The sequence below is a fragment of the Mustela nivalis genome, assembly GCF_964662115.1.
Source record: "Mustela nivalis genome assembly, chromosome: 3".
NCBI lineage: Eukaryota > Metazoa > Chordata > Mammalia > Carnivora > Mustelidae > Mustela > Mustela nivalis.
The window spans coordinates 98,787,628-98,800,854 of NC_139022.1; the positions used below are offsets into that span (position 1 = coordinate 98,787,628).

Sequence of the window (13,227 nt, forward strand, 5' to 3'; positions counted from 1 at the left end):
AGTTGCTTAACTGACTGAGCCACCCAGGCACCTCTTTCAAGTTACTTCTTTCACATTAGACCTTTATTTATTTTTTATTATATTTTAAAGATTTATTTATTCATTTGAGAGAGAGAGAGCACGAGCAGGGGGGAGAGGCAGAGGGACAAGCAGACTTCCACTGAGCCGGGAGCCCTACTGATGGGACTTAATCCCAGGATCCGGAGGTTATGACCTGAGCCGAAGGCAGACGCTTAATGATCTGAATCACCCAGGCGCCCCGACATTAGACTTCTGTGTGAATATAGTTATCTCCCCACTGGCAGTTTCCGCATTGGAAGAAAGAATTATTCTAACAATGTGAGAATCCATCTAAAAAAATTGACTCAGATCTCTCATGTAGATTAGTGGGTTTAATCCAAGTCTTTTTTTCCGTCTTAAATTTTTGTTTTGTTTATTTGTTTAGGGTGTGGGACCTCAGGAATATACTTTAATCAAGTTAAAAGTGCTTGATCCATACCCATCCAAATTAAGGTAGGTTACCAAAAGTTATTGTTCTTTTTGAAATTACAGATAAATGTGATAGAATCTACAACATTTTTTTGCATAAATATATATTTTTTTCTCCTTAGTGGCCTGAAAGGGAAAAATATTTTCTTGGTTGCTGCTACTCTCAGACCTGAGACCATGTTTGGACAGACCAACTGTTGGGTTCGACCTGACATGAAGTACATTGGGTTTGAGACGGTGAATGGTGATATATTCATCTGCACCCAAAGAGCTGCCAGGAATATGTCATACCAGGGCTTTACCAAACACAATGGGGTGGTGCCTGTTGTTAAGGAATTAATGGGAGAGGTGAGTTGGGTGGGAGATTTTTTAATTTAGTGCTTAAACTTAGAGGAAAATTACAACTGTAACACTTGAGGGAAGGACATTGAAAAAAATCTTTTAAATTAAGGTATATATACAATGCAGTGTGTAAATTCTATGTTTTGTATTTTGGTGCATTTTTATATGTGCATACACTCATGCAAGCACCACCCAAATCAAGATACAGAACAGTTCTAGTAGTCTAGAAAGTGCACTCTTGGCCATCTTGAGTCAGTACTCACCCCTCTCCTGCAAAGGTAACCACTGCTCTGATTTAAGACCAAAGATTAGTTGCTGATCTCGAACTTTTCATTCAAGTATGGCATAGACAGACTTATATAATCTGTACTCTTTTGTGTCTGGCTTCTTTTGCTTGAATTAGGTCTTTGAGATTCATACATGTTGTGTGTAGGAGTGGTTTTGTTCTTTCTTAATACAGTGGAGTATTCATTGCGTGACCATGACTCCATAGCATTTTCAAGTCTTATGTTTCAGTTCAGTAAGTACCTGGTTGAAAAACACAGACTGTCCTCCCCCAAGCGATTTAATGGCTGCAGTAGAAGATGACTACCTGCATTCCTGGTGTAGAATTGCAGCCATTTTTTTCCTGAAGAATCTTGGTTGATAGTAACTAAATCTGGATGATTATGTAGCTTTTATCTTTATGGTTTATTTACTTATCAGTACTTCAGAATATATTTTATTCCCTTTGGTAAATGCTGATCTTAGGTGTCTTAATAAATAACATTTATTTATTTATTCTTAAAGATTTTATTTATTTATTAAAGAGAAAGATCATGAGCAGGAGAGGCAGAGGGAGAAGGAGGGAGAGAGAATCCAAGCAGACTCTGGGCTGAGCACAGCCCAATGTGGGGCTCGATCTCATAACCCCGAGATCATGACCTGAACCAAAACCCAAGAGTCAGATGCTTAACCAACTGAGCCACCCAGGCAGCCCAATCAATACATAACATTTTAAAAGAAAAAGATGAGTAGAATACTACCTTAGTTCTTTTTTGAATAGACCTTTTATTTCTTGTATATTTTGTAAACCAACTTACTTTTGGACTGAATTGTTACACATTAGCAGGACTCAAAATTCAAAAGACAAAATAGAGAGTACATCACTGGTCACTCAGTTTCCCCTTCCATAGGCAGTCACTAAAAATCACTGTTTTACATATCCTTCCAGAAATATTTCACTTAGCTACAAGCAAATGCTTATGTATATATTCTTTCTTCCTCTTATTATTTATTTATTTATTAAGATTTTATTTTTTATTTGACAGAGAGAGACTCAGTGAGAGAAGGAAGACAAGCAGGGCAAGTGGGAAAGGGAGAAGCAGGCTTCCCACTGAGCAGGGAGCCCGATGTGGGGCTTGATCCCAGGACCCTGGGATCACGACCCGAGCCCAAGGCAGATGCTTAATGACTGAGCCACCCAGGCACCCCGATTTATTTATTTTAAAAAAGATTTCACTTATTCACTTGAGATTGAGAAAGAGCGCATGGGCACAAGCAGGGGGCCTGAGTGCAGAGCCTGACTCCCGGCTCAATTCCACTACCCTAACATCATGATCTGAGTCAAAATCAAAAGACAGATGCTTAACCAATTGAGACACTCGGGCACCCCGCCCTCTTTTTCGTATACAAGACAGTATACTTCATCACATCGTTCTTTGTCTTGCTTTCTTTTTTACTTAATTATGTCTTGGTATTTGCCTTAACAGCACAGAGCTTCCTTGTATCTTCTGTTTCACAGTTGCATGGTATTCCATTGTTTGGCTCTTTCACAGTTTATCTAGCCACTCTCTATGATGGATATTGCAGTAGGTTCCTGTCTTTTTCTGTGTAAGCAGTGCTGCTGCATCTCATTAGTTACTGATGTTTGAGTTCTGTCTGAGACGTTTTTTTGGAATTGTGTGAATAACACAGATTTTTTTCTGTTCCTTTTTTTTTTTTTTTAAAGATTTTATTTATTTATCAGAGAGAGAGAGAGAGGGAGAGCAAGCACAGGCAGACAGAATGGCAGGCAGAGGCAGAGGGAGAAGCAGGCTCCCCGCTGAGCAAGGAGCCCGATGTGGGACTCGATCCCAGGACGCCGGGATCATGACCCGAGCTGAAGGCAGCTGCTTAACCAACTGAGCCACCCAGGCATCCCTTTTTTTCTGTTCCTAACACAGTTTCTTTGCATGTAAACTTGAGCAGATTCTGGAGTGTGTGGTATAATTAAAAAAATAGTTTTCAGCCCTTACGACTGTCATGATATTTAGCCTTCATCCATGTGACTCTAAGTAGCTGCTTTATGAATACAGCGGATGGGTGGGAACTGTGTGAAACTGAGACAGTGCATTCCTTGGCTCAACAAGCAGCTGCAAGCTCTTTGTTGCCATTCTGAGAGTATGGGCTCAGTATTGTTGAATCTTTGGATTTTTTTTTTTTAAGAGAAACTGGTTATATTCTTTTTGTTAAATTGGTCTTCGTAATCATTGTTTTAAATGGATATACAGTATTTTATTTTGTTGCTATCTCATATTTTAAATGATTTTTCTCTTTTTTAAAGTTCTAGCTGTCTCTAGGTTTGCTGTTATAGTTAACACAACATTGGGCAGGCTCAAAGAGAAAAAGTTATTTTTTTTCTCTGAGGTAAATTCCTAGGATTGGATTGCTGGGTTCAGGTTATGTGAACATTTTGTATCTCTTCCTATGGTTCTTGTATTGTCACAAACAATGTATTAGTGTACTAATTTCCTGACAACCTTACCACACCACATTTAGGTATCATAATTATTTATAAGGATTTATAGTCTAATATTTATAAAAATGTGTTTTGTTCTACATTTATTTTTGAATACTAGCTTCTCAGGGCTTAAAAATATTAATACTGTTTGAAATTTTAATGGATAAAATACATTTTTTCACCTTTATGTTGATTTTTTTGTTCCATAGGAAATTCTTGGTGCATCACTTTCTGCACCTTTAGCATCTAATAAGGTGATCTATGTTCTTCCAATGCTCACCATCAAGGAAGATAAAGGTAAAGAGTTTCTTTCTTTCTAGATGTACGTTGGAAATTGCATTCTGGTTGTACTAATTCCACACTTTCTTATGTAAGGCACTGGTGTGGTCACAAGTGTTCCTTCTGACTCCCCTGATGATTTCGCTGCCCTCAGAGATCTGAAGAAAAAGCAAGTCAGTATCTGAGTTTTATGTTATTTCTTCTTAAATCATCTAATTAAGTACCACTGAGCTATGAAATTAGGCTAAAAAGTTATCATGTATCTTTGAGCTATTATCTCAGCCTTGTTTCTTGATGTTTTTGTATTTTCCTTTGTTTTAAGTATAATATTTCATAGAATCTTGTTTTAAAAGACTTTTAGAGCACTTTTAGGTTTGCAGTAAAATTGAGAGGAAGGTGTAGAGATTTCCCATTTACTCCCTGCCCCTGCACATGCACAGGCTCCTCCATTGTCAAAATTTCCACCAGAGAGGTACATTCATTACCATGATGAACCTGCATTGACACTTCATAATACACTGAAGTCCATAGTTTACCTTAGGGATCACTCTTGGTGGTGTATATTCTTTGGGTTTGGACAACTGTATAATAACACAGATTTATCATTATAATATCAGAGAGTATTTTCATTGCCCTAAAAACCCCATGTGCTCTTTCTTTCTGTTCATCTTTCTCCCCTGCAACCTTTGGCAATCACTGATCTTTTCAGTGTCTCCACAGTTTTACCTATTCTGGAATGTCATATAGTTAGAATCATACAGTATGTAGCCTTCTCAGATTGGTTTCTTTCAACTACTCATGTGCATCTGAGGTTTCTCTATGTCTTTTAATCTGCATTTTCCTGATGACATGATGTGGTCTTTTCATATGCTTATTTGCCAGCTATGTATCTTTTGTTGAGGTGTGTCACAGTCTTTGGCTCATTCAAAAATCATATATCTTTTTTAAGATTTTATTTATTCCTTTGATAGCAAATACGCATGTGGGTGTGCACGCACAAGTGGGGGTGGGAGGGGCAGAGGGTGAGGGAGAACCACATTCTCCACTGAGCAGGGAGCCTGGTGTGGGGCTCCCTCCCAGAACTCTTGAGATCATGACCTGAGCCAAGGGCAGACAGGTGCTTAACTAGCTGAGTCACCCTGGCGACCCGGATTGTTTGTTTTCTTATTATTCAGTTTTGAGAATTCTTTGTATATTTTGGATAATAGTCCTTTATCAGATGTGTCTTTTGTAAATATTTTTTCCTGATATTTGGCTTGTCTTTTAATTTCTGAACCTGTCTTTTGCAGAGCAGTTTTCGATTTTAATAATGTGCAGCTTATTATTTCTTTCATGGATTGTGTCTTTGATGTATCTGAAAAGGCACTACCGTACCTGTTGTCATTTAAGTTTTCACCTACATTATCTCATAGGAATTTTATAGTTTTGGTTTTACATCTAGGTCTGTGATCCATTTTGAGTTAATTTTTATGACAGTGTAAGGTCTGTGTCTAGATTCTTTTTTTTTTTTTTTTTTTTGCATGTGAATGTCCAGTTCTTCAGTAACATTTGTTGAAAAGACTGTCTTTGAATTATTGTGTTGCCTTTGCTCCTTTGTCAAAGATCAGTTGCTTATATTTTTGGGGTCTGTTTCTGTCCTCTCTGTGTTGGTTCCACTGAACAATTTTCTCTTCTTTTGTTAGTACCACACTGTATTCATTATTATAACTTTGTAGGAAGTCTTGAAGCCAGAAGCCAACTGTGTTCTTCAGTATTGATTTGATAATTTTTGGCCTTTTGCAAATTTTGAAATGAGTTTGTTGATACTCATAAAATAACTTGATGGGATTTTGGTTGAGATTGCTTTGAATCTGTAGGTAAGTTGGGAAGAATTGACATCTTGACAATACTGAATCTTCCAGTCCATGAACATGACGTGTCTGTCCATTTAGTCAGTTTTTTTATTCTGTTCACAGAGTTTCATAGTTTTTCTTACATAGATCTTATGTATGTGATGTTACTTTTGTACCTAAGTATTTAATTTTGGGGGGTGCTAATATTAATGATACTATGTTTTTAATTTTGAAGTCCACTTGTTCATTCTTAATACATTCTTAGTATACTTTTGTGTAATTAACTGTGTATCCTGCAACCTTACTATAATTGTTTATTAGTTCTAGGAGTTTCGTCTCTTGATTTCTTTTGGCAAGGACATTCGGAATGATACTGAAAAGAAGCAGCGAGAGGGGACATCTTTGCCTCATACCTGATCTTAGTGGAAAAGCTTTGAGTTTCTCATCGTTAAGTATGATAGGAGTTGTAGATTTTTTGTAGATAGTCTTTATGTTCAGAAGGTCTGCATCTGTTCCTGTTTATTAGGAGTTTTTATCATGAATGGGTATTAGATTTTGTCGAAAGCTTTTTTTGCATCTCTTGGTAGGATCATGTGATTTTTCTTCTTTAATCTGTTTTGATGGGTTTCATAAAACTTCAAAAAAAGTTTTCTGATATTCACATTTTCATTGCAACTTAGGGTATGAACCTTATTTTCATGTGTGTGTGTATGTGTGTGAATTTTTGCTTTTGACTCACTATTTTTTCATTTAAGCCATTCATTCTAACTTAAACGGTTGAGTTTTTGAAAGTCATAGGTCTGTTCTTGAGATATTTGGTAAAATTTAAAAAATTCTCTGTATGGAGAGGAGAACAAATAATTAAAAAAAGTTTTGGTTTTGGTTCTCTCAATGATTCTTCCAGTTAAGTGCTGATCATTGTGTTAATTTGCAAAATTTTTTGGTAGGCCTTACGAACAAAGTATGGAATTAGAGATGACATGGTCTTGCCATTTGAGCCGGTGAGTACATAGAAGATTCAGAATAGTTATACCCCTCTCTTTATCAGTGAAAAAAGAGCTAACATTTTCCTTGTAACAAAATTGTATAGTTGGTGAATATAAAAATGAGAGGGAATTTGCGTAAGAGTTTACTTATTTTATTTTATTTTATTTTTTTTTTTAAAGATTTTATTTATTTATTTGACAGAGAGAAATCACAAGTACACTGAGAGGCAGGCAGAGAGAGAGAGAGAAGGAAGCAGGCTCCCTGCTGAGCAGAGAGCCCGATGTGGGACTCGATCCCAGGACCCCGAGATCATGACCTGAGCCGAAGGCAGCGGCTTAACCCACTGAGCCACCCAGGCGCCCAAGTTTACTTATTTTAATTTGATATCTGCTGTGGCAGTTAGGAGTGAGAAAAAGACCAACCATAAGCATTTTCTTAGCACCTAGCACCTGTAATTCTGGAATAAATGACTTTCTTAGCATCACCAATTTTATAATCACTTATTTTGCTAGTTTGGCCAATTTTCAAGCTTCTAAAGACAAAATTTTTGCCATATTAGTCATGAATGGCTATGTTTTCATATTAATGCCTGGAGAACAAAAACATTTTAATCACTAGCAAGTAACTTTCATGAAGAATTTGGAAGACATCATAAACCAGCAGTAAGACCATCCTTAAATTTAGTTGTTTACATCATTTTCCTAGTTTCAGAATTTATTATTTAGATAATTATATGCCCGTGTAGGGTTGTGAGCTGGAGAAGGTATGTTCGGTACTGCAGGAAGGACAATTTGGGGCTTGGTGCAGAGAATTTGGGTAGTTCCTGTGGAGGAGAGTAGGAATACAAATTCACATCTGGGTGTTAGTCACTGTGATTACCTGATGTATGGTGCTTCTGTAATGATATATAAAATCTGAAATGACTTCATTAGACCGTAGAGGCAAAAGGATTATGCCCCATGGGGCTGTTTTTGTGTTCATTCAGTGTGAATAAGTTCCTGACATGCTGTTCTTTGCAGGTGCCAATCATTGAAATTCCAGGTTTTGGAAATCTTTCTGCTGTAACCATTTGTGATGCTTTGAAAGTTCAAAGCCAGAATGACCGAGAAAAGCTTGCAGAAGCAAAGGAGAAGTTATATCTGAAAGGGTTTTATGATGGTGTAAGTAATAATTTTTAAGTTTTGCTCTGTAATTTTTTCAGTGATTTAGAAAAAAATAGAAAAATTCAATATGGTTTCAACTATATACTGATTTGAGAGAGATTTATATGAGACTGTGTTCTTCCGTTTCCAGATTTATTTTTTAATTATTTAATTTATTTAAATATTTTATTTATTTAATGAGAGAGAAAAAGAGCACAGGCATGCAGAGGGGAAGAGGGAGAAGGAGAAGCACGCTTCTGAGCAGGGAGCCCAGCAGGGGGATCAATCCCATAACCCTGGGACCATGACCTAAGCCAAAGGCAGACATTTAATGACTGAGCCACCCAGGCGTCCCTCTAGATTCCTTTTTTTTTTTTAAATTTTATTTATTTATTTGACAGACAGAGATCACAAGTAGGCAGAGAGGCAGACAGAGAGAGAAAGGTGGAGGCAGGTTCCCTGCTGCGCAGAGAGCCCAACTTGGGGCTCGATCCCAGGACCCTGGGATCATGACCTGAGCTGAAGGCAGAGGCTTTAACCCACTGAGCCACCCAGGCGCCCCGATATTAAGTAATTTACCTGAAATCAACCAGATAGGCAGCCAGTGGCAGAACTGGTACTCACACTGGTCAGCTTGGCTCTAGGTTTTGTGCCTGCTTGCTTATTTATTTATTTAAGAAAGAGTGAGCTTGGGTGTATGGAAACGGGGTCAGCGGAGGAACAGAGGGAGAAGGAAAGAGTGAATCTTAAGCAAGCTCCACGCACAGCACAGGGCCTGAGGCAGGGCTCAGTCTTAAAACCCTGAGATCATGACCTGAGCAAAATCAAGAGTCAGACATTCAACTGACTTAGCCACCCAGGTGCCCCTGGGATTTGTGCTCTTAACCACTGTACCGTAATGATGAATTAGTATAATTTCATAATGATGAATTAAATAGATAAAAAGCATTTTGGCATGTTAGAGGGTTGGAAAGTCAAAAAAAGAGCTTGTGTCTTTTCCATTTAAAATAGAAACTATTTCAGAGAGAAACAGGAGTCACATAGCTGGAGATCAGAATGCCACCTGAAAGGGGATTGTGTGGCTTAGATCTGTGACAACAATGGGCAAGCTAATACTTAGTCCTAGAATTGAATTTCCTCACTACATAAAAGGCCGAGTTGAAAAACAGGCCTTCCTTAAGGGCCAGGTTTGTGTGTGTGTGTGTGTGTGTGTTTAAAGATTTTATTTATTTGTTTGACAGAGAGAGAGACAGTGAGAGAGGGAACACAAGAGGGAGAAGTGTGAGAGGGAGAAGCAGGCTCCCCGCTAAGCAGGACCAAGCCAATGTGGGGCTCGATCCCAGGACCCTGAGACCATGACCTGAACCAAAAGCAGGAGCTTAACGACTGAGCCACCCAGGTGTCCCAAGGGCCAGGTTTATCATATGGCCAAGCAAAGGAAAATGCTCGCTGGCAGTAGGCATAGTTGGAAACAAGTCTAGATGGGGCTGAGCTGCATGTACTCAGTTCATTTTCCCAAAGCCTTCAGGAATGAGATGAGTGAGCCTATTGAAATTAGCTCCAAATGGAAATCTGAGAAGTGGGAAAGAAGTGAGGACTCCTTCCTAATCATGTTCCTGATAGCTATCCTACTTACACCAAAAGAAAAACAAGTATATTATAAATATTAGTTATCTAAGCTATAGCAGAATAAAAATTTAAGATTATAAGTGTGATAAATTTCATACTAAAAATATCTTGGTTGTGGATGGAAGTAAATTTAGTTAGGAAAAGTTTGGAGGAAACACAAAGCAAATTTTAATCATTTTCTCTTTTTTTTTTCCCCCCACTTCTCATCCTTTTAGGTAATGCTGGTGGATGGATTTAAGGGACAGAAGGTCCAAGATGTAAAGAAGACTATTCAGAAAAGCATGATTGACACTGTATGTGATAGACTATCCTTTGAAGGCTGCTTTAGGAGAAAACCTTTCAGTTAATAGACTTCATGGTGTTAATTAGTACTGAGTTCTATAATAAAGCCTGGAGCTCTATTAAAAATAAATAATTTTATGGCAGGAAATAGGAGACTTATTTAGCAATTTGTTTAACTTGAACATCCCACCTGTAATGTTGATGGCATGTAGACCTGTAAAGTTGGCACATGCAAAGCACAGAGAACTTAAAGATTTTTGTTGGCAGCGGCCATTTGAAATACTGATAGTTAACAGTTCTCTTGGTGTAGTGCTTTACTTTTTTTTTTTTTTTTTTTTTTTTTAAAGATTTATTTATTTATTTGACAGAGAGAAATCACAAGTAGATGGAGAGGCAGGCAGAGAGAGAGGAAGGGAAGCAGGCTCCCTGCCGAGCAGAGAGCCCGATGCGGGACTCGATCCCAGGACCCGGAGATCATGACCCGAGCCGAAGGCAGCGGCTCAACCCACTGAGCCACCCAGGCGCCCCTAGTGCTTTACTTTTAACTTCATCCTTTTTCTTTCCCCTCTGTCTTCATTTTTTTGAAATGTCTTTTTCTGTTTAGCTACTTAATTTTTTTTTTAAGATTTTTTATTTATTTGACAGAGATCACAAGTAGACAGAGAGGCAGGCATAGAGAGTGAGAGGAGGAAGCAGGCTCCCCGCCGAGCAGAGAGCCCGAGGTGGGACTCAATCCCAGGACCCTGAGATCATGACCCGAGCTGAAGGCAGGAGCTTAACCACTGAGCCACCCAGGCACCCCTAGCTACTTAATTTTTAAATTAAATTTTGATTTCTGACAGTTGTATATGGCCTTAGTACATAGTGACAGTGGTCTGTAAAGCTTATTAAAATAAAAAATATATAAAAATAAAAAAATTTCTCTTCTTTGAACAGGCTTACTTTCAACTCTTTCAGTTGTTTCTTTTAAAAAAAGTTCTGTCTCTCTTAAAGATCTTTAATCTTAATGCTAGCACAGTCATTTTTTAATTTTGTTTTTCAGTTTTAGGCATTAGCCATTGACTTCCTATTGTGGAAAATCAAGATTTAACTCTTCCTTCTACCTTGTGTCTTTCTTTCTAACCTCACTATTTGTATATACTCTTCTACCTCCTATCTTCCTAGCCTGGGTATATTATAACTTTCATGAGAACAGTAGTCATTGTGTGCATTTTTGAGGCATCACTGATCTACAATGAAGTGTACAATGAGAACTTTTCTTCCCCAGCTTTTGTTTTCCCCTGGCATTAGTAGTTGTCTTTTTTTTTTTTTTTTTAATTTCCTTCTTTTAAAATATAATGATCAGTACTCCATCCCCAGATTCTGGCCCATTTATTTCTTCTCATAATACTTTTACACATCAATACGCTGTTGGTTCCATCTTAGAGAAAGTTCTTCCAGAGCTGCCTTGCCTGTTTTAGTCAGGACTAGTTGCTTACTGTCTTGGTGGACAAATGTCATCTGGGAGATTTCTCCACTATTACTAAGAATTTCCTTTTTTTTTTTTTTTTTTTAAAGTTGGAGGTCTTCTATTCTTGATCCCATCACTGCTGCTCTATTATTTACTTTCTCATTTGTGAAGCTCTGCTTCTAGTGGCTTTCCTGAAAAAGCATACCTGGAAGGTAAATTTTTGTGAGCTTCCATATCTGAAATAGCTTTAGTCTGTCTTCATATTTGATTGCTTGGGGACAGGACTTTAGATTGAAAATAATTTTGCTTTAAAATTTTATGGGCATTACCCCAGGCGTTCTTTTTCGGTAATGCTGCTGAGAAGTCCAAGATCATTTTGGTAATAACTGATTTTTTTTGTGAATGACTTGTTTTTCCCTTCTCTGGAAGCTTGTAGAATCTTCTTTTTCTTCTGGGTATTCTAAAATTTCATGACTTACCTTGGTGTAAGTCATTTTTTATTACTTTTCTGAGTGCTTGGTGGATTCCTTCAGTTTGGAGACTTTTGTGGTTTAATTTTGGGAAAATTTCTTGACCTTTTCTTTGATTGTTTCATCTCTTCCTGTTCTTTATTTTCACTTTCTGAATTATTTTTGTTCAGATATTGGTTCTCTTAGATTTTGGAAGTCCTTTTCTTTCTGGCAGAGTCCCTCAACTTTTTCTTCCTTTAAGATTTTGTTTGTTAACTGTGGGGTTTTTTTAATCTGCTATTTGTGAGCATGTAGAACATGTTTTTTCTTAGTATGGAAAATTTCAAATGTATTAAAAGTGGAGAGTAGTATGATGAATTCCTATATACTATTATCCATCTTTGAGATTACCAACACAGGGCCAGTATAAGAGCTTATTCTTGCTATCTAATTGATCCTCTTTTAGAGGTTGCTGTTCCTGTTTCATGGATGTGAAATCTTAATCTCTTATTTCCCTGAGAAAAGTTGTTGATATTTACGAGTGGGTATGAAAAGGTAATCAGAAGCATTTTGCATGTGAGTAGGACTTCACTGGGGAAGATCTGGAAGGGCTGTTTGGGGAAAAGAAATAGAAGGGCTGTTTGGCTTTTGGAGAAGCTTTTGTTAGCCTTGATGTTAATTAGAGCTTCTTGTATTTGTTGGATTCCTCCCAAAAGATTCTTCCAGTTTCTGGCTTAAAAGGTCTGAGCTAACTGAGCATTCTGGGAGTTGAAAAGGTTGCTAGGGGCAATACCAATTCCCAATGTACTGACTTTCCAGTTAGTTCATCTATTCCCACTGTGATACCTGTGCCCTCAACTTTGTTTTTGGTTGAGTTATTCTCTCCTCCTCTCCAGAGAAGAAACTTTCATTGTTCTGCTGGCATAGGGAAGAGTTTCAAGTCTGTGTAGTGTGGGATTAGAGTGTCTGGGGCTCTAACCTCTTCTTTAAAAACTTAAGTTAGTTCCCTTATTTTCAGCCTCATATTGCCTCCACTTCCAGCACCATCTTATACCACAAATTGTTGAGTTTTTTGGAGGTTCTGCAATGCAAATTGGATTGCTTTTCACCTTCTCTAGTGCTGGCTTAGGATTTAGCTAGCTTTCCTCAACCTGCTAATGCAGTTGTCGTTCATCCTGGTTTTTAGTTTCCAAAAGCTGGTTGATATTATTTCTTGTTCTGTTCTTTTGTATCTGTAAATTCATGCCCCTGGAAAAAAGAAAAACTCTCCTTATTGTCATTTTGCTGGAATTTTGAGAGGTAGTAGAGTTAAATGTCTGTTTTTAATTTATCATCTTTAAAAAGTCCTCGCTATTTAACAGTATGAAGAATTAAATTAAAAACACAGAAAAACTGGCCATTTTATGAATAATAGTGTTGGATTTATTTTTTAAAATAGGCTTAAAAGTTTGAGAACATAATACGTTAAGAGGTGCTTGTATTTGGTAAATAATTAAATTCATGGTTAGTTTACTAGTGAGCATTTTTCATGACACTATAAATCTTTAGCAGCAATATTTTCCATGTTTAATTTTTGTGCATGTTT

At 37.5% G+C, this 13,227-nt stretch overlaps 1 protein-coding gene across 2 annotated transcripts in view; it reads left to right on the forward strand.

The window, feature by feature from the left end:
* LARS1 (leucyl-tRNA synthetase 1) overlaps positions 1-13,227 on the forward strand; it is a 68,954-nt gene that overhangs the window by 18,965 nt on the left and 36,762 nt on the right. For both annotated transcript variants that reach the window (XM_082726037.1, XM_082726038.1), the window contains 7 exons: positions 446-513; positions 612-837; positions 3,802-3,889; positions 3,968-4,044; positions 6,651-6,704; positions 7,710-7,850; positions 9,677-9,754. In XM_082726037.1, coding sequence (XP_082582163.1) covers positions 446-513; positions 612-837; positions 3,802-3,889; positions 3,968-4,044; positions 6,651-6,704; positions 7,710-7,850; positions 9,677-9,754 — 732 coding nt within the window. The remainder of the gene's footprint in view (positions 1-445; positions 514-611; positions 838-3,801; positions 3,890-3,967; positions 4,045-6,650; positions 6,705-7,709; positions 7,851-9,676; positions 9,755-13,227) is intronic.